Genomic DNA, 26,242 nt, shown 5'->3' with positions numbered 1-26,242 from the left:
TTCAGAAAGAATGGCGAAACCTGTGCAAGGTTTACACAAGAAAATTGTTGCAGAGTATGTCTGAATGATTAGCAGAAGTTATAAAAATGAAAGGGAAGCCAGCCAGGTATTGAATATTTTTTATACAGATACAGAACTAATTCTATTTAGAAAGATGTCCTGTGTCCGAATAATTTTGTTAACCAAAGAATGACTTAAGTTTCAATTTATTGTGAATTTTGTTTCTGTTTATAACTATTAACGTATATGTTTCATTAAGATATGATTGTATATATGTGAGAAGAGTAAAGAATTATATTTTTCCTTTCAAAGGTTATGTGTAAAGAGACAAATGTCTTAGTGCACTTATGTCATTCATGTCCGAACAATTCAGTGACTCACTGTATATACAGACTAAAATATGAAAACAAAATGTCAGATTCATGATTATGTTATTATAATGCCGCTAATAACTTTGCAACACATCATCACTTTGAAAAAAATAATATTGAACAAAATATCACGAAAAAATAATCAAATACCACCGCCCGATTGCTGTTATTGTATCATGCGCATGCGCAAACCCACGACGTAGAGGGGAAAATATCAGTCACAGGCGTTGCAACGGTGACAGAGTACTGAATACGGAGCAGATTTCGATAGCGATATTTTGTCACAGATATTTCGCGTCATCAGCCACAGGTTTATCTGTGACAAAAAAAATACCTGTGACAAAATATCGGTTTGTGAAATATCGGCCATCTCTAATTATCACAATTAATTTGTGCTAATATTGGATGTGGCTAATGCTGGAAACTGATAGCTGAAGCAGGTACCGTATACCAGTTCATTATATCCTTCTTATATTGTTACAATGTGTTCTATACAAGCGTAAGTTACATGATCCATTTATTCTTCACACACGGACTTTGGCATAAACCAAGATAGAACCACAGTCTAATATAGGCCTATACATTTATAGTCGGAGGCACCGATTTTGGCAGATGACCTCGATGACATTTCCAGTAGGCGAGCCGATATTGTTTGTGTAAGCTGCGAGAATGAGATGCGATAACATTCTAAGTCGTTCATATTTTCATAACAGCAGCTCGTATCAATTATCCTTATTATGAAACACACCACGGTACAGTCCTACTCAAAGAATACCTTAAATAAATGTAAATGACTTCCGTTCGCAATGATTTTACAATACGTCTCCTACATTTTCTAAATTAAATTAATTCTTAATTAAAAGGAAATTCCTACCCTTACCAGATCAATATACAAGATTTGTCCAGTAATAATCTAGGGATCGTCTACTGGTGGTGCGACAATTCAAGTTAATAAAATTATGATTCTTCTTAATAATCAAAATATAATTTGGTTAATTGGGTAAAATTGCATGCTGCGGAAGTTAGATTTATATAAGAGTATAATAAATAGGATTGTAGTGGATATTACAAGGGCAATAATTTCTTCACACGCACATTGTGAATAGAACAGAGAAGAAAGCATTTTAAAATATTCGAAATCGTACAAAATATCGGAGAAACCAATTTTTCCTGCACAAATTACACCAACTGAAAAATATAATTACCATTCACAATAAATACTGTATTTTATGGATTCTAAAAAGTTTATTAATCTAGAGGTATTGGCTGATGACTGTATTAAATTCCAGCACAACATTCATTCAGAATATGTAGAAATTACACTTTGGATTTTACTAAATATATAGGCCTACTATCGAAAGGTGTTACATACCCCCTTAAATACTGTACATGTGTTACCTGTGCGATATCCGATGTTTAATTTTTTAAAATATAATTCATAGTACTGAAACTGCCATATTGAATTCGCACAAATTGTATTATTCGTAATTTTCGTCTCGAAAACCCCTAAGATATCTAATTTAATTTTTCACCCATTTTTGTGCCACTCCACCACTTTAGGGACAAAGTCGGACTAAATAATACCTAATTCGTATTTTGTGATCACAAAGATCCCCAGATATCGACTTTCATCGAGATCGGATGACATGAGATTTCTCACTCCCTTCTGCCTTTCCATCAGTACCTTAGGATATGGTATTTAAAAAATCTAAGAATGTTTAACTAATATTGTAGAGAGTAACCTTCATTTTAAATGTTACGTCTCTAGTTAAATATAGTTTAGTGAATTTTTAAAATCGTCGACTTAATTTCTCTCACCTCTCTGCTCGGAAGTTAAAAAAAAATAATAAAAAAAAAATAAATAAAGAAGTTATTTCAAGGGAGCAGCCTACATGAAATTCAATTTTTTTACTTTCCTTATACATTTTAGAAACAATTCTGAGAGATGAGATGAATAGTCTAACCCAATTTTATGAGTGATGAGTGAATCTTTGTTTTAAATTTAAAGGCTGCACGTCTGCTGGTTAAACAAAATAAATCGGTATAATTATTTTGATCATTACTGCCTCCCATTTTCCATCCCTTAATGTTCGTATTTCGTAAAACTCAGTCTTATCTATTGACTAAGGATTAACATATTTCCATATACATATATATTTCCATATATATAACAGATTATATTTCCATTTCGTACAATATTCTGGTCACGAGACATAATCATTTACTTCGTCTTTTCGGGATTTACTACCAAACCTATCGCTTTATTTGCTTCAAGTAAAATTTCCGTGTTTTCCCTAATCGTTTGTGGAGTTTTTCCTAACATATTCACGTCATCCGCATAGACAAAAAGCTGATGTAACCCGTTCAGTTCCAAACCCTCTCTGTTATCCTGAACTTTCCTAATGGCATATTCTAGAGCGAAGTTAAAAAGTAAAGGTGATAGTGCATCTCCTTGCTTTAGCCCGCAGTGAATTGGAAAAGCATCAGATAGAAACTGGCCTATACGGACTCTGCTGTAAGTTTCATTGAGACACATTTTAATTAATCGAACAAGTTTCTTGGGAATACCAAAGACACATATAGACTACTATAATATTTGTTTAGTTTTTGGAGGTGACTGTCCAGAGTGCACAAATACTCGGGCGTGCATGTTTACTCTTATGTCCTACCCATTCCACTGCGACAGAGATAACAGCCGATCTTGCAGCGGTGAGAACTCGCTCTCCAGTACACATTAAGAAAATCCATCTGCCAAAATCCCTGGCGCCACCTATACGAAGCTTGAGTTGTGAGAGAACAATAGACTGTGCAGGTACTATTTCGCATTGTTTATAATGAGGCGATAGTAGCGATGCTAGTGATTAGCCACTATCTATGGATGCATATTTACTACGTATTGAGCTTCGTGACTGTATATACTAGACTGTGGTAGAACTCTTACAGTAAACAGCATTCCACATGCTTTCCTCCTGCATTCCAGTCCACTTCTCCTTTGTGGTGTACGTCTGCTTATATTGGAGAAATTTATTTCATTCTTTGCACTCGTATATAAATATTGTACAATGGGAAGACTTATTTAGGCCTACATTTGAAGCTTTTATGCTGTGCTATGGTATTGTTTTGCATTATCGTTGAATTGCTAGTATAGCGTAACATATTTCGGAGGTTAAAGTCCTACTTACAACTTCAGTCTTCAATTCTCCGGCTTTGTTTGTAAGGTAAATACTGTAACATCCCAAGAATCAATATGCTCATTTAAGTTTGTACTACGGAGACGTGGAATTATTATTACACAAGCTAGTAAGTTTATTAAACTAGCTGACATGTAGCATGTCAGTTTAAGATTCATAACAGGTGGTTATAATTAAACTGACGGTGATCGGTGTGGCACAGCACGGACTATATCGCCACCTATGATATTACTTCATTTTTTCTACATTCACTCGTCATAAAGAGTGTAAATGTCAAACAATTTTGCTAAATGTGTCAAGAAAATTCGCTGAGCTACGGATTTCAGCCAGGAATTCACTCGAGGTTTTCACCTCGAACGAGAATCTCTTCCAGCGTGTGGACGTCCATTTGAATTCATGTTACCAATCATTGAATTTTCTCGCAACACATTTCTCGCTAGCGAGATGTTAAGTGTGTAACGGGCCTTTGGAGTATTAAATCCAAACATTTCAGATGGGCAGGGCATGTAGCAGGTATGGGTGACTATAAATGAATATAGAGTGTTAGTTGGAAGACCTGAGGGTAAGAGACCTTTGTAGAGGACAGGGCGTAGATGGTGGAAAAATGTTAAAATAGATTTGAGGGAGATAGGTTATGATGGTAGGGATTGGATTAATCTTGCACAGGATAGGACCGATGACGGGATTATGTGAGGGCGGCAATATCAGTCGCAGGTTTTCTTAAGGTCGTCCAGGATTTTTGTGTGCCATGCATATACGCTTTTTGTCAGGTATGCGTAACTGCCTTCAAGGCTTCCTTGATAATGTGATCGTGAACATTCAGGGGATAAAATAGAAATTTTATTCCTATTCCTATTATTTGTATTAATATTGGTCGTGACTAATGCTTCAGACTGCCATCTGAAAAAGGTTTATAAATCCATTATACTCTTCCAGTGTTATATTGTACTCTCTGACACTCTGTAAAACTAATAATTTACAGAATGTATTCCTCACAAACGGACATTTGCCATAACCAAGATAGAAGTTTTGGAGTAAACAGCATCCAGACTTTCCGCCTGCATTTCAGTTCAACCCCGCTTTCTGGTGTCGGTTGGCTCATAGTGGAGAAATTATTTTTTTCATTCATTGCACTCTTGTATAAAATTGGGCAGCAGGAAGACGTATTTCCATTTGGAATTTTTATGCTATGCACACTATTGTTTTGCATTATCGTGAATTGCTAGTATAATATAATTATGCCAGTGGTTAACGTCTCTCAGTTCCTTGGCTTTGTTTGTACGATAAATACTGTAAAATGCCTAGATTCAACATGTTTGTGTTTACTAGTGAGATATGGAATTATTATTACACATGCTAGTAAGTATATCCACATTAGGAGGACCATAATTCCTTTGAGTGAAAGTGAGACCTTAATCACTTTCTTTAGGAAAAAAGTGGAACACCATGTTTTCATAAAATTCAGTATTTATTTTATTTACCTACACTTAATCCTAAGGCAGACACATATATCAAAATAAAACTTAAATAACACTAAAAGAAGGAACAAATGTTAATAATTTAAAATTTATCGATACACTTGTAACAAGGTTATAGGTAGCGTACAATCTTACGGCAAAAATCGGGATAGCCTAATAAAAAAAAAAGTCGGGACAAGATTTTCAAGGCTCAAAAACGGAATAATTCCGATTAATCGGGACGTATGGTCACCCTAATCCAAATAGCTAGCTAATATATTGCATGTCAGTTTCTTCTTCTTTTCTGGCTCTACAGCCCTTTGTGAGCTTTGGCCGCCTTCACAATTTTCCTCCACTCGTCTTTATCTTGTGTCTTCCTTTTCCATCCTCTTATACCCATTCTTCCCATATCCATCTCAACGTCCTGTAACCACCTCTTCCTAGGTCTTCCTTTCTTTCTTACTCCTATAATGTGTCCATGAAGCAGGAGTTTTGGCATTCTTCCTTCTTGCATTCTCTCCACACGACCCAGCCGTCTCAATCTCATGGATTTGATATGTTTTCCTAAATCTTCTCCTTTCAGTATTTGGTTAATTTCCGTGTTTGATCTAATTCTCCATTCTGCGGCTTCAAATATTGGTCCATATATACGTCTAATAATTTTTCTTTCGAATATTCTTAATGTATTTTCGTCATCTTTTTTTTTTTTTTTTTTTTCAGCACCCATGATTCAGCAGAATATGTCACTACTAGCTTTATTAAGGTATTATATATTTTTAATTTGGTTGTTCTGGTAAAAAGTCTTGATTTTATTAGTTTAATGTTTGCAAAACAGACTTTCTTTCCTATTATTATTCTGTTGTTTATTTCTTCAGATATTGTTCCTTTGTTATTTACTTTAAGTCTCAGATACTTGAAGGTTGTAACGTTTTCAAAATTATAGTTTCCTATTGTTATTGTTGTTGTTGGTCTTATATAATCTGTCGAGCCACTTCCATCTTCATATATTTTGTTTTATCTTCATTGATTTTTAAACCTGCTACCTTTCCCACTGATTCAATTGTTGTAAACATTTCTTGTAAAACATTCATATGTCTAGCAATCAGGGCAATATCATCTGCATATCAGTGGCGGCTGATTGACTGAAGCAAGTGAGGCCGGGCCTCAGTCATTTGGCTTAACTGAAATCAAATTTAGTTGTTTTTATATAATGTATTAGTTATTTGAATGAAGCATATATCGGTGTAGAAGCATTTGAAAACTTTGTGATGCATATAGACCTGTTTTGCAGAAAAATTTGCTCCTGAGGCCAGGATCGCTCATGCAGGGTCTGGCTTGTGATGTATATAGACCTGTTTTGCAGCAAAATTTGTTCCTGAGGCCAGAATCGCTCATGCCGGGTCTGGCTTCTGAATTTCCTGTATTTTCGCGGGCTTTGAGCTTGCGCTTAAAACGTTGTAGCTGAGGCACAATTCGTCTGGCCTCGTGGCCTGGTCAGGATTCACTCCTCACATCCATGGGCCGGCCTCAAGGGTAGAGTGGGGTGGGAATAGCAATGGTGACTTGTCTTCCTAAATAGGTCATAAATAACACAACACTTGGCACACTATTCCACACTATTCCCTCCCCTTATGTCTTAGTTCATGACTTAAGCGAGGGTGTTGTACTATTGTACTTCGTAGTACAGTAGTGAATCTGGGCCAATGTTGTGTATTTCGAGAAAATATAAACAGAAACAAATGCGAGAAGTAATGCTGGTGTAGTTAATTCATTGTTAGAGTGTCCTTTTTCGAGAAGAAATAATATTGAAAGAGAGGAAGTTTTAAATAAAGAGAGAGTCTACCGAGATACCTACGACATCGCTGACAATTTTTCTGACAGATAGTCTTAAAACGCGAGTTTCTATTGCATCCTGGTATGGGCAACATAAATGGTTAAGTGGTAATGTGGTGCAAAATAAACTTCTCTGTTGGTCTTGTTCGTTGCTGTCAAGGGAAAACAATAAAAAGGAAAGAAAGAAAGGGAATTTTCAACATATAATGTGGGTTGCTTCATCACACCGAAACAATCACTGAAACTCACAAGAGAACAACTTATTTGGTGAGTGAATTATTATTTTTCTTCAATAGTAGGCTAATAATAATAGACTAATAATAATAATAATAATAATAATAATAATAATAATATGATAACAATAATAATATACTAAATAAACATTTCCTATCAGAGGCACTTACACTAGTTGCATCTGGCCTCACCGAGGATTTCGATCACCGGCCACTACTGCTGCATATACGCATATTTGTTTAGATTTATATAAAATACTGCCCGTGATATTTAATTGCTTCATTACTCTATCCAAGGCCAAGTTGAACAAAACTGCAGATAATCCATCTCCCTGTCTTACACCTGAGGCAGGGCTGGTCAAAATACTGACATGCAAGTATTTCAAATACAAATACAAAATACTTCAAACAATTGTATTTGAAATACAAATACAAAATACTTTTAAAAAATTAACCAAAATACATTTATATTTCAGATATTCGATACAATATATGGGCCTAAAGAAATAATAATACCGAAAATCTAAAATATCATACTAACATTAAAAGTATTTTTATCTCGAAGTTTTATATAAACACTGTAACTGAACATTCTTCCTTTACCCAGTCAGCAATGAAATTATGCTACATATGAATAATTACTGCTCCCTTTAAAAAAAAACAGTTTCTCGAAATGTTTATCAGATATGAATCCCCTTGCTTGTGAATGAATAAATCCTGCAAAACAGAACAGCCTTTCTACAGGCGCAGAGGAACACAAACTTGTATTATACTTTATAAAAGCTTGCTTCACTGTTGGGTAATTCTCTGGAGTGCATAGGATTGTCCCTTTGCCATTGAAGAATTGTACGAGCTCATACTCCACAGTAGACAAGTTCTTTTCTTTTTTCTTTTCGAAGTCTGTTGTACTTGAGTTGAAAACATAAAAATTGTTTTCATCGTCTGAACTGACCAAAGGTGTAGCAGAGAACTCCTCAGCTGATTTCACACACATGTTCTGTATCCTGTTCTTATCATTTGGTGAGGCAGTGTCAGGCAGCCATCTCATCTTCAATGATGGGTGGAAGCAAGCTGCCAAAAGAGCTCAATTTGTGGGGTCAGATCAAACATCGCTTTAAATCTTGATGAAAGCGAACTTATTAGGATTGGAGTTACTTGGAATAGATGGCGTAGACTGCTAGATAACAGAATATGTAATCTGTTTTTGAGGGAAATTAATGTGGACGAAAGTTGGCCGTAATAGCACGTCTTCTCATTTTGCATTAAATCAAGGACTACAGCAATGGGTTTCAGAACTGCACAATATTCTTAAAGATACTGAAACTCAACATCTTTGAAGATTGGCAATCCCAGTTTTTCACATATACTGTTTATATCATGTTTGAATTGCAGTATTTGAGAGATTGGGTCATAAAGAGAATTCCATCGAGTTGGGCAAGGAAACTTTAATGAATATTTCAAGACATCTGATCTAATTTCTGAGGATTTGGGTCCCCTAGACGCATTCCATAATGCTGAACATTTAGCGAGTGTTGGGTGATGGATCCTTAATGCTGTTGGAGATTTCTTTATGGCATTAAGGAAATCATTTGTGACAAGAAAACTAAGTGTATGACTAGCACATCTGAAATGGGTAGGCAAATAAGACAAAAGTTCATTCTTCAAATCCAAATCCAAAACTTGAAGGACAAGAAGAAGAGAAAAGTATTTTGACTATTTGAAATACAAAATACATGAATTTTATGTATTAAAATACAAAATACTTTGGAAAATACTTACAAATTACAAAATACAAATGTATTTCAATTATGTATTTCAAATACTGCGCAGCCCTGACCTGAGGTAATAGTAAGGGTTTTGCTCATTGATCTTACTATCATTACTCTTGCTCTACTGTTCTCAAAGGTCATGTTTACAAGCCATATGAGTTTTGTTGATATATTATATTCCTTCAACACATTCAGTAGGTATACTGTATTTATACTATCGAAGCTTGTTTGAAATCAATAAATAGTATATGAAGAGGGGTGTTAAATGCGTGTCAGTTTAAGTTTCTTATTGTTTTTTCTTTCAGTCAGAATGGATGTGATCAAGGTGGAACGTGATATCGACCCCCTGGCAATAGAGAGAAGTAATAATACAGATATAGAAGAGCAGAAGCCTTTATCTCAGGTGCCTATATTGAGAGTGATTACTAATTACTATTCATTTTCCAAATGTGTCCTTTACAACAATATAAGTTATCGTGTGAGGGGAGAACACCCTAGAACAAATGAGGGCGCGACACCCTACACAGGGCCAAGGCAGATCACTCCACTGCTGGCCTGACGTCTGCATATCAATGATGGTTCACTATTGTCCAACCTGTACAGGGATATCTTATGGCCATCATGATGTTCTCCCCTACCATTATAACTAGTCCGCGAAACTAGATTTCGCCAGTAATGGACCAGAATGTTGCATGGACTCCAGTGACAAAAGTGGCCAAATCTCTTCCCCCGTCTATGTTCCTCAGCTAAAGTGCCTGACAAATTCAATTCTCAAATTTGAAAAATAATTTGTTTTGTATGGCTTGTTATTAGTTTCGCACAGCGAGGGCGTGTTCCTGCTTAAAGCATGGGACTAATTTTTTCATAACGTGTTCATTGCACAGTCTAGTATATACAGTCACGAAGCTTGAGTTTGAGGGTGCTAGGAACAATAGACTGTGCCGGTACTATTTCGCATTGTCTGTAATGGGACGACAGTAGCAATCCTAGTGGTGAGCAACTATCTATGGATGCATATTTACTACGTATTGAGCTTCGTGACTATATACTAGACTGTGGTCATAGCATTGAGAGTGATGAGCAGAAAATCATTGATCTGTGATTTTATCACGGTGATCGAAAAATCACGATCACACCCGTGATTAAACAGCTCTTTAAACAGTGATTATAGTTTGAGGGCTAAACTGCTCACCATTTGAGACAGTTCATGTTCTTTTCCACTGTGTGTGCTGCGATGCACTGATGTGTTTATGCTACCTAGTGACAACACTGGGAACAACTACAGCCGCGAACTGTGAGCGCTTGATTTTAACAATACATTCAGTGTAGCCAACTCAGCAGATTTCAGGCTGGTCCTGGCAGATTTCAATTTCTTAAAGCTGGAAAATATACTATTGTCAGCCTCCAGCCGAAAATCTGGCATGCGTTTACATTGCTTAATCTGATTCCATTATTTTAAGCAGTGACGTTATTAATTGGCTACACTGTTCAACTAGTAAAATTACAATAATAACCAAATTTTACAAAATATGACAGAGAACGGACACTGGAAAGTTTTCTTTTCTCAATCGTACTATCAGGACTGGAATGCTTTACCTGCAGACTTACTAAAGGCTTTACCAGTAACCAAAAATGTATTAAAACAGGCTTAAGGACTTTACTAATAGACGGTATTATATTATACACACTACTTAAAGGCTGTAAATGATATCTTATTTCTTTTTATTATTTTATTTTTCGAGATGATGCATAGGGGCTATTCCATATTTATTTATTTATTTATTATTTTGCTAATAATAATTATAACATAACATATATTATATATAGAAAAAACTTTAGCTCGCCCCTGAAAGAGGAGAACTCGTGCTCAGGGGACGGATTCCTGAATTGAAATTAATAAGTATACAATACAATTTGTCTTATGTCTACTATGCAATTATAGTATAGTATATAAATTTAAATTTTCAATTTTTATAAAATCCATACCTAACTTTTTAAATTTAATACTAGAACTATTAGAATTGACAAGATTAGGATATATTTGAAATGTTCTATCAGTGTCAATGAAGTGTGTAGTGTCAGTGAAGTCTATTGTGTAAGTGAAGTGTGTTGGTGTCAGTGAAGTGGCTGTCCAGAGTATTTGAACAGTGAAATGGTTAGAAGTGTTAGTGAAATCAGGTAGAATCAGTGCAGTGAGTGAGTTGACAGTGAAATAAGTGTAGTACCGAAAGGTACTTGTGCAGGTATGAACCTGTCACACTCGTGGGTCTTAGTTCGAACTTAGGGTTAAGATACAAATTAGATTTACTTTAAATGTTATTTTAAGTGACCATGCTTCATTTAATTGAGGATGCTCCTTGTTATTATTATTATTATTATTATTATTATTATTATTATTATTATTTTATTATTATTATTATTCTTAATTATTGTTTTTTATTAGTTGTGTTTATTATTGTCATTATTGAGTGTAATTAGTTACCACTGCCACCGGGTATACACCCATTTGCAGTGTGAATAAATACGTACATACATACATACATACACAATGATTTAATAAATAACATTGTTTTATTCATCTTCTGAGTGATATGTGAATTATGTCAAATTACTAATTTTCCGTTTTTTTTTTTCCTATATAATATTTCACTTCAGGAATATTAAAAAAGATCAAATGGACAATCATTATATTGGGTAATCAGAAGATAAAATAATGTTCAGTTTGCCTATAGCATTAGATTAAATAAATAAATACTGACTTTCAAATCTTTAATCTGTTTTAAAATGATGAAACACCTATATTTACATCTCAATATTGTGCTTACACTTGACTATTGTCAACTGCAAAAACATAACCTCAACATTTTCTCGCCCTCTTCTACCATGCTCGAAATATCGAGAGCATTGAAACATCCGCAGTGAGACGCTCTGGTGAGCGCGGAAGAATGTGCTGTTCAGTTTTCACCTCGAACAAGTTCGCAGTCCAATCACTGTTTATCACTGTTTCACTGTCTAAGATCACCATGATCATTAATGAGCAATACAGGTCGAACAGTGGTCACAGAAGAGCAGTTTATCTCATCACTAGCTTTGAGTTACACATCAAGTAGCTTCCATTCGAACTTGTCTGGCTGTAGTAATATAAGAAGAGATGTGAGAGATCGTAGATAATTGCTGGTCGAATCAACATTTAAGAGAACAACTCTGCTATTTTCTGCCACTGATTACTCTCAGAAGAAACATCTAATGCAATAAATCATTTTGAAACATGTTTCACATTTTCCGGCATATGTTTTCTGTAATAGCTTAACTTCATTCAGAAATTAAATATATTTTTATGCGGAAGTAGAAAAGTAAGTAACCATGTAGGTACTTGAAGAAAACAATATTCGATTATGCAGTCTTTCTTTTACATGCTGCGTTACAAGGCTTTTTGTACAAATTATGCCTCTATGTTCTGGAGTGTGTACATGTGCTTTCGTTGACATCTGGATTTAATAATTAAAAATAGTCACTTGTTTTTCGTGAACAACTAAACAACCACATATGAGCTATTTCGTAGTTATTTTGTTTTGTATGTTCCAGCAAGGACATGTATTAGATCTGCAAGTAACTGGAATAAAGACAGAATATATGGATCATACCTCTGATGTAAAAGCCGAGATGACATTTGACGATACTCGTATGCCAGTTGTCTTTCCCGTTTTAAAAAGTGAAGGTGAGGTGAGTGCAGTTTATGAAGTGATTTTGTCGGTAGTTTTCTCTCTGTTATTTATTGGCTGATGTGGTTGCTGCATTCAGGTGACCAGGGCATACGATTTTTTCTCTCATGCTGTCCATTTCTTTATCTTATATTTTTTTTAATCTTTTCCACCCCAATTTCATGCTGAATTTTGTCTAAATCATATCCATTTTGATGATTTTATCGCCGCTGTTAATTTCCACCATGTCTGTTTTTAATTTAATTGCCAGTCCAGTATGGAATGGGGTTCATTCTTAGTCAATTATGTGATAGGTGACTGACATGCTTTGCACCTGGTTTAGAAGATAATCTTAATTGTGTTTTTTTTTAATTATTCTTTATAAATTATTTTATTAGCCAGACTCCACATATCTGATGTCTATTTCTTGGTACCATTTGTTTATAATTACGCAATGAAATCATAAATCACAGATATTATTTACTTACTTACTTACTTACAAATGGCCTTTATGGAACCCGAAGGTTCATTGCCGCCCTCACATAAGCCCGCCATCGGTCCCTATCCTGTGCAAGATTAATCCAGTCTCCATCATCATACCCCACCTCCCTCAAATCCATTTTAATATTATCCTCCCATCTACGTTTCGGTCTCCCTAAACGTCTTTTTCCCTCCGGTCTCCCAACTAACACTCTATATGCATTTCTGGATTCGCCCATACGTGCTACATGCCCTGCCCATCTCAAACGTCTGGATTTTAAGTTCCTAATTATGTCAGGTGAAGAATGCAATGCGTGCAGTTCTGTGTTGTGCAACTTTCTCCATTCTCCTGTAACTTCATCCTTCTTAGCCCCAAATATTTTCCTAAGCACCTTATTCTCAAACACCCTTAACCTATGTTACTCTCTCAGAGCGAGAGTCCAAGTTTCACAACCATACAGAACAACCGGTAATATAATTATTTTATAAATTCTAACTTTCAGATTTTTGGACGGCAGCCTGGATGATAAGAGCTTCTCAACCGAATAATAACACACATTTCCCATATTTATTCTGCGTTTAATTTCCTCCCGAGTGTCATTATATTTGTTACTGTTGCTCCAAGATATTTGAATTCTTCCACCTCTTCAAAGGATAAATTTCCAATTTTTATATTTCCATTTCGTACAATATTCTGGTCACGAGACATAATCATATACTTTGTCTTTTCGGGATTTACTTCCAAACCGATCGCTTTACTAGCTTCAAGTAAAATTTCCGTTTTTCCCTAATCGTTTGTGTATTTTCTCGTAACATATTCACGCCATCTGCATAGACAAGAAGCTGATGTAACCCGTTCAATTCCAAACCCTGCCTGTTATCCTGAACTTTCCTAATGGCATATTCTAGAGCGAAGTTAAAAAGTAAAGGTGATAGTGCATCTCCCTGCTTTAGCCCGCAGTGAATTGGAAAAGCATCAGATAGAAACTGACCTATACAGACTCTGCTGTATGTTTCACTGAGACACATTTTAATTAATCGAACTAGTTTCTTGGGAATACCAAACTCAATAAGAATATCATATAATATCTGTGTATCTGTGATTTCACAGACATTATTAATATTATTAATATTACTGTTATTATTATCATTATTATTATTATTATTATTATATTATAAACTGAGAGGATTCGATCCTGCACCGGGATGGGAATCAGGTGTGGCTTAGTGGATAAAGCATCAGCACGTAGAGCTGAAAACCCGGGCTCAAGTCCCGGTGCCGGAGAGAATTTTTCTCCGTTCCACTACTCTTTCATTGTATGATGACGCAGAATATCTGCATGGAAACATCATATGTACTTCGGTACAGTAAATAATATTACGATATCCCTGCCAATCAGTCACTCATGTCGAGTGCACCTCCGCACATATATGGACATTCCTGCGTTCATAGACATCTCTGACATAGTGCAGAGGGCGGCACCAGAGAGAACTCAAGAGATGAAACTGAAATTGAGAGGATTTGATCCGGCACCGGGATGGGAATCAAGTGTGGCTTAGTGGATAAAGCATCAGCACGTAGAGCTGAAAACCTAGGTTCAAATCCCGGTGCCGGAGAGAATTTTTCTCCGTTCCACTATTCTTTCATCGTACTCTTTCATCATAAATCACAGAGATTACTTCGTCTTTTCAATAAACCAACATACAGGATTTTGAACAATGAAATCAAACTAGACGAGACTTTTCATACCTATTATTTCACTAGTGACACTGGAGTTGATACACATAAAGTCGTTGACATCAGGATTAATAATAGAGTGAACAGACTTTAGAAACAGTTCAGTGGTTTTTGATGAGGCACTGTTCTGTATTTTGCAGGATGGAAATGTATTTGATCTTCACGAGACCAAAATAAAGACGGAATGTATGGATCAGAACTATGCTCTGAAATCAGAGCTGAAATTTGAGGAATCACCTGTGCCAATTGACTTTCCTGTCGTGAGAAGTGATCCCAAGGTGAGTGCAATTTATGAAGTGTGTTTCCCTCTGTGTTACATACAGTCTAATGTGGCTCCTGGATTAAGGTCAGCAGGGGAAACGATTGTAGCTCTCATGCTGTCCAATTCTTCGTCGTGTTGTCCTTTGCGAATATATTTCCATCTAATTTTTCTTATACAGAATATTTTGTTGTTGTTTTCTAATGCCAGGCGTTTGACAATAAAGTCATTTGACCTCTTGCAGTCCAATATTTTTCAGATATCATGATCAGCCACTGAAGCACAGATTTTGAGGTGTTCTGAATCCATTTCTTGGTTTGAGTTGCAAAATGGGCAGTTAGGAGACTGATATATTCCTATTCTATGCAAGTGCTTGGCAAAACAATCATGGCCTGTTGCCAATCTAAATGCAGCTACAGACGATTTTCGTGGTAAATCGGGAATTAACTGTGGATTATGATGCAGAGAGTTCCATTTTTTCCCATGAGATGGTATTATCAAATTTTGTTTGTTGAAGTCTAAGTATGTGGAATATTATAGATCTATTAATTTGTCCTACAATATTTATCTGTAATATTGATACTTAACATTTTAGGAGAAAAATTCGCTCCAGCGCCGGGGATCGAACCCGGGTCCTTGGTTCTACGTACCAAGCGCTCTGACCACTGAGCTACGCCGAATTCAATCCATAGCACCGGACCGAACTTTCCTCCTTCAGTGTTTCCCTTTGTGGCCTGACTCCAAGTTAGGCATATATGTTGACGTTTATGTCCAATGTGAACTGCCATTATACTAGGAGCACACTCAGCTGAGTGACTTGTTGGCCGGGAATCCGCAGTTACAGGTCAATTCTGTAGGACATATTAATATATCTATAATATTCTCTTAGCTAGCAGTGCATAATAATACAATATCTACATCTAATTTAATTCACAGTCCAGTATAGAGTTACTTGGTGGTTGATGAGTAAACTTGTGCTTTCTGGCTGGTGTATGGAATACATTTAATTAGGTTTCTTGTAATTTTTCTTCTTAAATTCTTTTGATAGCTGAAGTCCACATGATTGCTATGTATTTCTTGTGACGTCACTTGTTCGCTAATACACATGAACGTCACAATTCACTATGACTACTTCAGAGTATTGGTGGGGTGTGCTTTGAACACTTGCGAATTTGTCTGTGTGATAGATTTGCCACTTTATACAACTGTGACTACAGTTCCAAAATCAGAGCTCTGAGATATCGCCATCTCTGCACGATAAGAGACTCACTGTGGTGGTGACTGTTGTGGCGGGCCATAAGCTTGAAACGGTGGAACCAAAAAGGTGTACTGGTATGGCGTCAAATTATCCATAGTTCATCTCTTTTTCCGGTGTGTTTATCAGCTGTATTGTTCATATTATTACCACAGCCTAGTATATTCAGTCACGAAGCTCAGTACATAGTAAATATGCATCCATAGATAGTTGCTAACCACTAGGATCGCTAATATCGTCTCATTACATACAATGCGAAATAGTACTGGCACAGTCTATTCCTAGTACCCTCACAACTCAATCTTCGTAACTGTATATACTAGACTGTGTTATTACGTTTTCAAATTGTTTCGTGTTGTAAATATTTCAAAAATGTAGTCAAGTACAGCAGGTGTTATTTTTTTTTATAAATAAGCTAATATTCTGTTCGGCTCAACTCTAGAATATGTCCGTTGATGTCCCACTATGCTTTAACATATGAAGGAATGCCAACACCCTTCTTGATAAGAGAAAGAGCGTGGAAATGAAGTATTCAGTCCATGTCACAGCACTAACACTTTTAATAAATATACAGTGAAATGTACATTGATATAATAATCTGCTATTACTCCCGTTACCTCCACATCCATTCTAATTCTTTTACATATGACCGAAACCTATAGTAGCAATTTAATATTTGGTATTTGACGGTATTTCGTGTTGGATTATGGGGTGTGAAAGGTGTAATTTGACGTCATATCCGTCAGAACGAATTCAAGTATATTTGCCTGGAATACTCCCTCCTTTTTATCCTCTCAGGATGTGCGTTATGTGACAGCATAACAATCCAGATAACTGCAAGTCAGAAAGTGAAGTTGAAAGTCTACATTATCGAGATTTAATTAATATTCGGCGAACTGAAAAGGTTAACATAGGCAACTCTTTTATAGTAAAGCAATGCAGTCACTGTATTCATCTATGAACGATTCAGTTAATCATTCGCAAATATTGTGGGAGGAATATACACGCCCACACATCATGATGACAGTTCAGAGTGTTTTTTTTTTTCAGTATGCACGCTGCGCTAATCAATGTTAATGTCACATGGCACTGGCATATCACTTAAATTCACAGAATAGTGATAAATAGGGGCCGGATGTTGATGACTTAAAAACCTACTTAAAATGATAAACTAATGGAAAAATGACATAAAATTAAAAGAAAATGACATTTAAATATTATTCAAAGTACTCGCACCACAACTTCTTAAAAATTAGTCACCTTGTTTCAATGTCTGCCCTGCAAATCTCGAAGAGAGGAGGCTACAAATTTGAATTAATGTTAAATCCAGAGAAATCGCAAGCAATCGTAATGGGACATAATCGTCTATGAAGCACTCTTGATAGTAGTACTATACCACATATAATATTGAATGGGATTATTGTTAAATACAATGAAAAAGTTAAAAATCTTGGCATTTTTATGGATAGCGATCTAAATTGCAACACTCAAGTAACACACATTTGCAAAAAAATATTTTCTCAACTTCACTCCTTGTTCCATATCAAAGAATTTCTACCACTTAGTCTAAAAAAGAATCTTATTCAGACGCTTGTAATGCCCCATTTTGATTATTGCGATTCCTTGCTAACTAATGTAAGTTCACTCACAAGGTGTTCTTAATGTGTGCATACGATTCATCTGCAGTACTCGTAAGTTTGACCATATAACACCTTCCCTCCAGTTACTTTCATGGGTGCGTCTGAAGGAACGAAGAACAATACATTCACTGTCTCTTCTGTTTAGAATCATGCATACTTCTACTCCGAATTATCTGCTATCGCGCTTTCAGTTTTTTACAAGTCTTCGAAACCGACATCAAGCACTTCTTTCTATCCCTCCTCATAGAACGTCTTTATACTCATCTTCCTATAATGTAGAAATACCTCGCCTCTGGAATTTGTTACCTAATGACGTCAGGGACTGCCGGACTTTATCACAATTCAAAATTAAATTGGAAAATTTTGTCTTAGGTAATGTTTTTAGGTATTGCTAGAAGTATTGATTTGTGTTTTTTTTTTTTTTAAAATCTAGATTAAAATCGCAAGTTTCTTTCTTGTTTATGTTAGTTAATTAGTTAGGATACAATTAATTATGATACTTAATCACTTATTTAAAATTTGTGTGAGTGCAACCTGTGTATATTTTTGTGTGGCTTTCCTTTGTTTATAGTTTTCTCTCTCTCTCTCTCTCTCTCTCTCTCTTTATTTCTTGTGTACCTTTACTTTGTATCTAGTGTATTTTTTTCTGTTTATTTCTATTGTATATTTGTATTCCTGGTGTTGTGGAAGAGAAGGCCTGAGGGCCTTAACTACAGCAGAATAAATAAATAAATAACAAATAAAATTTTCAAACTTTAAAATTCGCAAACAAACAACTTTCTAGAAATTGGCTAAGATAAAGGAAAAGAGCATGCATAAAATGAAGGAAGGTTTTAAGGGACAGCTATACATTTTAATGAGGGTTTACAATATGTTTCAATCGGTGGTGGTCCATGTTAGTGCCTTCATTCTCAATCTCCTTCTGCTCCTCACTTTTGTTATCAGATCTTACAGGTGGGGAGTGTGAATGACAAAACAAATTGTGGGCGCAATATGCATTCTTGCAATCTTTGTATTAAAAATACTGTCTACTTCAGTAGATATCCCTTCCGAACCATGTTGGGGACACAACGTCTTGTCCAGGACACGGTGAGAGTTTCCCCCCTTCCAAACAAATTCTAAAGACACCCTCGTACTAACAAAAGAACAGTAGTGGTCAAATCTCTCACTTAAACTAAGCTGTTGTCGACCATTTTATATTACTTCCGTTGTGTGAGGTGAAACGTTCAGTGGAATGAGGGACGGACTTCAGAGTTTGTTTCAAACTATAAAAATCAAACTTCACTGTTGTTCGCTTATTCAGTAGGTAATTACTACTGACCTATTTGCTTAGAAAAAGATTTAACAGACCTATTGGCAAAGAAGAAAGTAAAATGGATTCCCAATGATCTAAAAGTTCCTAAAAGTATTGAAAATAACCAAAAATTGCCGAAAGAAAGTATAAAAATGAACTGTTAGTTCAAAAACGTCGAAAAATGGAAAAAATGCAATATAAGAAATTATTTCTTTCTTTGATATTAACATAGAAAGGATTTCTATATTAATGGGCATCGTACTAATGTTAAAAATAAGGAGATGACTTTTCATCAACATCCGCCCCCTAATGATAAACATAAATGTCTTTCGATTCATGAGAAACAGAGTATTCCTCGTGGTTTGTTCAGGAATAAGTAGATGGCAGTAATATCGAGTTCTAGACGACTTGGAAATGTACAGAAAGGAAACGAAGCCCCACATTTGCCAAGAATCATCCGACCACAGAAATCACATATGGTATTAACAAAATCGCTATTCATCATCACAGAGTTCTTTCCTGAGCAAAACGCTGTCACACCCCACGTCCACTTCAGAGTTTCTTTGCCATCCTCCTCCACTCTGCAGTAGAACCCTCACACCAACTGCTTCATGGCAGAACCATTTATATATATCAACGAATTCAAACTTCCGCAATAAACCAAGAGACAGTATTGGGAACAATATCATCGAAGTAGACTCTGGAAAAGTAAAAATCAATCAATCTTATTGTATCCAGCTATTTCCTGACAACATTAAGTCCATTATAGTCCACTGTAGTCTATTCAGTTGTTTTTCACGAGAAATGAGGAGTATTTTGATCAGTTTTCATTATAGATGCCTGTTGCTAGTAGCCAGAGTTGCGGTGTAGTCAATATATACTGCAGGGCTGTGTCTTCTGCAATTGGTACTGATGATTTTAATTTACTTCTTTTGTGGTTTATGGATGGACAGTATAGAAGAATGTGTTCCAGATCTTCATCATGATTATTACACCACAGACAAGTGATGGGTACACGGGAAAAACGAACAAGGTCACAATGCTGTTAAGGGTGATGTCGTTATCTAATTCACTGTATTACTACTACCTTTAGTGTTATTTTTACCAATAGTGGTAAAGAGGAATTAAAACCACGTATACTCTCATCATTTCCTTCATTTCAAGTAGAAACACCAATAAATCTTGCAGTAATATACTGAAATAGATCATTATCTCACCCTTATAGGAAATGTGATATTGTTCGGTTTTCCCCGAGTACCCTTCAAGTAGGATTATCAGAAATGTGAAATCGGTGTAGGTAGAATCACAGTTTAGTATATGCAGTCACTAAGCTTAAGTTTATGAGGGTACTAGGAACAATAGACTGTGCAGGTACTATTTCGCATTGTCTGTGATAAGGTGATAGTAGCGATCCTAGTGGTTAGCAACTACCTATGGATGCATATTTACTACGTATTGAGCTTCGTGACTATATACTAGACTGTGGTACAATTGTGTGATAATGTGACCTGTTCTGGCTCTTGTTAAAAATGTTTGAACATGTCAGGGCAAGTTTTTGTACATTTCGAGGTCATTCGGTTCTTTTGTACAGAATGTAAAATTTTTCCTTTGTCAGAAGAGAGCCAATTTTTGATCCATAAGTTTATAAAATGAGACTTTACTGAAGCAAAAGCACTGGATAGAGATATCACTTGAAGAGATAAAGGTGTAAGTGAATTTACTAGACATAACGATATTTGGAGTCCCTTTAAATGTTCACACATGAAATAATTTCTTCCATTGTTGTTTGAACAATGCACATTATTTTCCTGGATATCCAGATCCTTTTGAATGTTTACTAACCTTTGTTGGTTTAGTTTAGTCGTATGCTTGCTGTAAACCCAAAAATATCTGAAATTGTTTCAAACTGCTTTACCAAAAAATTTTCGTCACCAATTTTACTTTAACACTTTGATCAGTTCCTGAAACATACTAATCTGTGACTGTCTCAGAATATGATTTGAGTGTCATTTCTATTTACTCTTTGAATTAAGTTATCGTTTATGCAATTGTTACTTAAACGGGATTTTTCTTACAAAATGTCATAATATTTTGTCTGTATTTTTTAAATTCATTTTCATTTCTCGGTGACAATGTTTGAATTTTTTCTGGGTTTAATAGTATTTAAAATCAAGTGTACAAAATATAAATTCCTCACCTATTATTGTTTAATAGCTTCTTTCTACATAATCGTCTGCAGGACAAGGCATGTGAGTTAGCTAAAGTGAAGGAGAAGATCAAACTGGAAGTAACAGCAGAAGAGGATGAAGTTTTAACTGAGAAGTGAGTGAACCGTTTGAGTCTTTACTACATTTCTGGTTTTACTGCTTAATTTAAATAATGACGAAGAATACAATTTTGTAATTACATTCAACATGAATGTTGTTCAAGTGAACGACTCATTATTATTAATTGGTACGTCTACCTATGAGTCTGTCTGTATGTCTCTATATGTTTGTATTTCAATATGATGATATATTTATTCCACCAGCTTACATCGGTCATGATGGCCCTTCACATATCTGTATACAGTGCATCACTCCATTGGATACATAACATTCTGCTTGCCCTTTTTCTAAACATCTGGCTATTACATATAAATGACCCTGATCACTTTTCTATCACGTCCCTCACCTCTGTTTCCCTCTGTTCTTTTTCTATTTATCCTTCCCTTTCCTAGTTATCTATCTTATTCTTACTAATCTATTTGACTAAACAATCACTTCTCTCAAATCTCTTATTAATTGTTCACAACATTTTTTTCGTATTTGTTAAACTCTTCCATAGTTGTCAACTTATTTATTCACTTGAATCACTAACATTCACTGATCACTTATTCCCATTAATCTAATCTGTATATTTTCAGACGAAGTAGTTTCTACAGTTTCATTACATTTCCATTCCCACTTTCGTTATTATATTTGTATCACTACTTACTTATTATCACTCTCTGGTTATTACTTGTATCTTATCCTTTTTCACTATTATTCCCTTGCCTTACAGTCTTTTCTGTCACTGTCACTCTTTTCACTTTATCACTTTCCTATGTTTTGTCACTTATACACCAACCTCTTAAGTTATAAGTTTTCTGTCCCTTACTTCTTCCCACTGACAAGCCTCTATTCGGTGTTGCTAATGTTACGTCATCCCTTCCAGTTCTTGCAGAAGCTTGTCTTCTTGTATTGGTATCTTATTCATCTCTCGATCCCTTTTATAATTTTTGACCCATATTTATTCTTCCAGCTGGATTCACTGAACTCTTTTTGCTGTTCTCAGCTCCTGTATGCCGTCCTTCTGTTCTTCCCTGTCTACCTGATGTCGTGATCATAATTTTAGTGCAAGTCTCTTGTTTCTTCTTGAATTGCTTGTTGACATCCTCATCCACTGCTGTTGCTGCGCTATGCATTCCTCTGGTCGCTGGCCTCTCTTCCTGGTTCATGTTACTCACTGACTGGTTCATTCCATTGGTTGCTATTCTTTCCTGTGTGATGATCTCTCCATCTTCTAATTTTTCAAATAGTTCTCCCATCTTGTCTTTCAATATGTCTCCTTGGCTATCTTCTTTCTTCGTCTGCATATGTCTCTCTCTGTCTGTCCGTTCATCCATGCATTCATCCGTTTTGTGTTTGTGTCTGTCTGTGTCTCCATGTTTCCTCCTATCCATCAATCTACACATATATCCATCCACCCACGCATTCATCCATCTGCATATTTAAGTCCACGTATGAAAGCAATTTTTGACGATATTTATTTCTTTGTAAAGAATTTACTCTCTTTTTCCCATTTGCAGTCTCCAGAATTTAAGAGTGGATTTGAATAATGTAATCTGTCCATATGTTTACATCAGAGTTTTATTATACACTATCTACCAAAAAGTAATTGGGCACTGTTTTTGCCCATTTAGAACCTCGTGGTACCACCTCTTGTTGCTATAACGGCAGCCACCCTGTCAGACATGCTCGCCACTAGTTTGTGTAGGATATCCACTGGAATGCGTAGCCATTCCTCTTGCAACATGGCACTCAGTTGGACAATGGAAGTTGGCCCCATGTTTCGGCGGCTACTATGCAGTGGTATGCAGACAATAATGTTGACCAGTTGGACTGGCCTGCACAGAGTCCTGATCTCAACCCCATTGAGCATTTTTGGGACAAATTGGACCAGCGATTGAGGTCTCGGGAGATGCGGCCAACTTCCATTGTCCAACTGAGTGCCATTTTGCAAGAGGAATGGCGATGCATCCCAGTGGATATCCTACACAAACTAATGGAGAGCATGCCTGACAGGATGGCTGCTGTTATAGCAACAAGATGTGATACCACGAGGTTCTAAATGGGCAAAAACAGTGCCCAATTATTTTTTGGTAGATGGTCTATATTGCACAACATTACATAATGATTCACTTCATAAAGCAGGTGGAACTGTTCAACTATTTCTCATTTATTGTCATGGTGGACAATGAACAAGTAACTCTCATGGACTATTACACTTTTACTACATCATACTACTTTTGACCAATAGAACGGTGCGAAAGAACGTCTTTCAAACAATCACGGCTGCTTATAGCACAATTTTATGGCTTCCCTAGCATTTGTTTAATTTTATCACTTCCCTAGCATTTGTTTCTTTTTTTGCCAATATTTCAAACTGCACTGGTCTGGATGTCAAAACACAGAAAATTACAAACCACTCCAGTCGATGCACATCAGTTTCAAATATGACTTGTGTTGCCATTTAAGAACAAGAATTAATAAAAATCACTGGTCATGGCAACGTATCTTCCCTGAAACCTAATTACAAGTAAATGAAGAGCACTATTCGGAAATCCTGAATGAGTTGAGGAATACACCATGTACATCGAATTCCACTTCTTTTACGCACACTTCCAATATAACATCAACTGAACCACCAACCACTAAAACATTCAAATTTCAAAATTGTACTTTCAGTAATTGAGGCGGTTTCCGGAAGATGGGCCTATAGTCCTATAAGCTCTTTTTCGGGTAATTGTTTAAACGTAACCGCTATATTAAGTAAATTATTCCACCAAACTTTCGTTTCTCAACGCCATAGGTCAGGAGAGCATTTTCTTTGCGAGCATACAGCTGTTCATATTCATTGTTAATACAATAATAATGTATAATGCCAGTTGACTTAATATAAAAATATCTACATACATGCCCAACTTGGAGTCAGGCTACGAAGGGAGAAAACACTGGAGGAGAGGGGTTCGATCTGGTGCTGTGGATTTGACTTTGGCTTAGCTCAATGGTGAGAGCTCTTGGTACGTAGAAGCAAGGACCCAGGTTCGATCTCTGGTGCCGGAGCGAATTTTTCTCCTCTAATAATAATTGTTACCATAACAGATGTATTCTGTAGGTACAAAATAATAATCTTTACCTAGATAAATAAATACCAAGTTAGAGATAATACCAATCCAAATTCTTTCATGATAATACTTACTACGATATTGGAATCAGTGATGTCCCTCTGCAGATTTTAAAGTGACAAAATTAAGAAACTCTAAACAGCATATATATGACAATTATAAGGCATAGAAAAAGATATAGCACATTTGCAATCACGAATTTCGAAACAGTAGCAGAAAGTAGAACACAAGTGTGAAAAAAAAGTCACTTTGGACACAGAGATTTATTAAAAAGAAAAGCCAACTAAGAGTTGACTAACGTGGTGTTATTCTTATAAAATTTGTTGTACAGGTGAAAACCAAATTGTTGAGACAATTTTGATACATCCAAAACTACTCATAAATTATTTACAACGATGCATCTCTAATGGTATTGTACCTCCCGGTGAAATAGGTTTTGTTCTGATTAGAATATTCAGTAACTAAATTTATATTTGTTGCGACTATTTTATAGACTGGTGGTATTTTTCTCTTCAGGATTGCAACTACCAATGAGAGGAGTGTATCATCAGAATTCGACAGTATCGCACTTGAAGAGAAAGAGTCTGTGTGTGAGATTTCCAAGAATTCAGATTCCTCGGAAAAACCTGTGCGGACTCTGGAAGATAAGCGATTTGAATTGTCTAAAAGATGTTCCTCGAATTCGGCAAATTTAAGCGGACATTTAGCCAAGGGCCCAGGCAAGAAACCTTTCAAATGCAATGTTTGTGCTAAGTGTTTTTCAAAGTCAAGTAACCTAAAAGCTCATGAACGTCTGCACACCGGCGAGAAAACTTTCAACTGTGATGTTTGTGGAATGCGTTTCTCGCATTCTAACAACCTAAAAAGGCATAATCGCGTGCACACAGGAGAGAAACGTTTCAAATGCCATGTTTGTGATAAGGATTTCTCGGCATCGTATAACCTAAAAATTCATAAACGCCTGCACACAGGCGACAAACCATTCAAATGTGATGTTTGTGATAAGGATTTCTCGACAACGTATAACCTAAAAATTCATGAACGCCTGCACACAGGCGACAAACCTTTCAAATGTGATGTTTGTGGTAATTGTTTTTCGCAGTATCACACTTTAAAATCTCATTTACGGCGTCACACAGGCGAGAAACCTTTCAAATGTGATGTTTGTGGCAAGGGTTTCTCACAGACGAGTGGCTTAAGATATCATAAACATCTTCACGAAGGGGGGAAAACCTTTCAAGTGTGATGTTTTGGTAATTTTTTTCCCTGTTCCGTAATTTAATTTCTGGACCTCATTACAAGTGAAAAGAAAATTAGTGAACTATACACTGGTGCTTTAGAGATTATAATTCAATTTGCTTCTACTTAGTATCTGTGTGAGAAAGGGTTTTCATCACTAACTCTAATAAAAACAAAGTAGGCTACCGAAATCGACTAGATATACTGTATGTGACGATCTCCGACTTAAACTTATCAGCATGTGTTCAAATATAGAACAACTGTGCAAGAATCGGCAGGCTCATCTATCTCATTAATATGTGTATTAACATTTATTTATTTTATTTTTTTGTTAATAAGTTAAAGATTATCCAA

The 26,242-nt window shown here is 35.9% G+C and overlaps 1 protein-coding gene and 1 long non-coding RNA gene across 2 annotated transcripts in view; one reads left to right on the top strand and one right to left on the bottom strand.

Moving 5' to 3' along the window:
* Positions 1 to 26,242, bottom strand: part of LOC138691745 (uncharacterized) — a 400,261-nt gene that overhangs the window by 225,685 nt on the left and 148,334 nt on the right. The window lies entirely within an intron of this gene.
* LOC138691734 (zinc finger protein 235-like) lies at positions 2,976 to 26,079 on the top strand. The gene is made up of 6 exons (XM_069814044.1): positions 2,976 to 3,183; positions 9,160 to 9,257; positions 12,440 to 12,577; positions 14,914 to 15,051; positions 21,461 to 21,543; positions 25,166 to 26,079. Exons 2-6 carry the CDS (start codon positions 9,165 to 9,167, stop codon positions 25,893 to 25,895), a joined length of 1,182 nt encoding a protein of 393 aa, XP_069670145.1. The 5' UTR covers positions 2,976 to 3,183; positions 9,160 to 9,164; the 3' UTR covers positions 25,896 to 26,079.

Source organism: Periplaneta americana, chromosome 16 (genome assembly GCF_040183065.1).
Source record: "Periplaneta americana isolate PAMFEO1 chromosome 16, P.americana_PAMFEO1_priV1, whole genome shotgun sequence".
Classification (NCBI taxonomy): Eukaryota; Metazoa; Arthropoda; class Insecta; order Blattodea; family Blattidae; genus Periplaneta; species Periplaneta americana.
The sequence above is the reverse complement of the archived record's forward strand: the minus strand, read 5'-3'. Positions and strand labels throughout refer to the sequence as shown.

Coding starts and splice junctions, on each gene's coding strand:
- LOC138691734 (XM_069814044.1), top strand. CDS start 9,165: ATGGATGTGATCAAGGTGGAACGTGATATCGACCCCCTGGCAATAGAG. Junction 9,258..12,439: donor AGCAGAAGCCTTTATCTCAG/GTGCCTATATTG, acceptor TGTATGTTCCAG/CAAGGACATGTATTAGATCT. Junction 21,544..25,165: donor GATGAAGTTTTAACTGAGAA/GTGAGTGAACCG, acceptor TTTTCTCTTCAG/GATTGCAACTACCAATGAGA.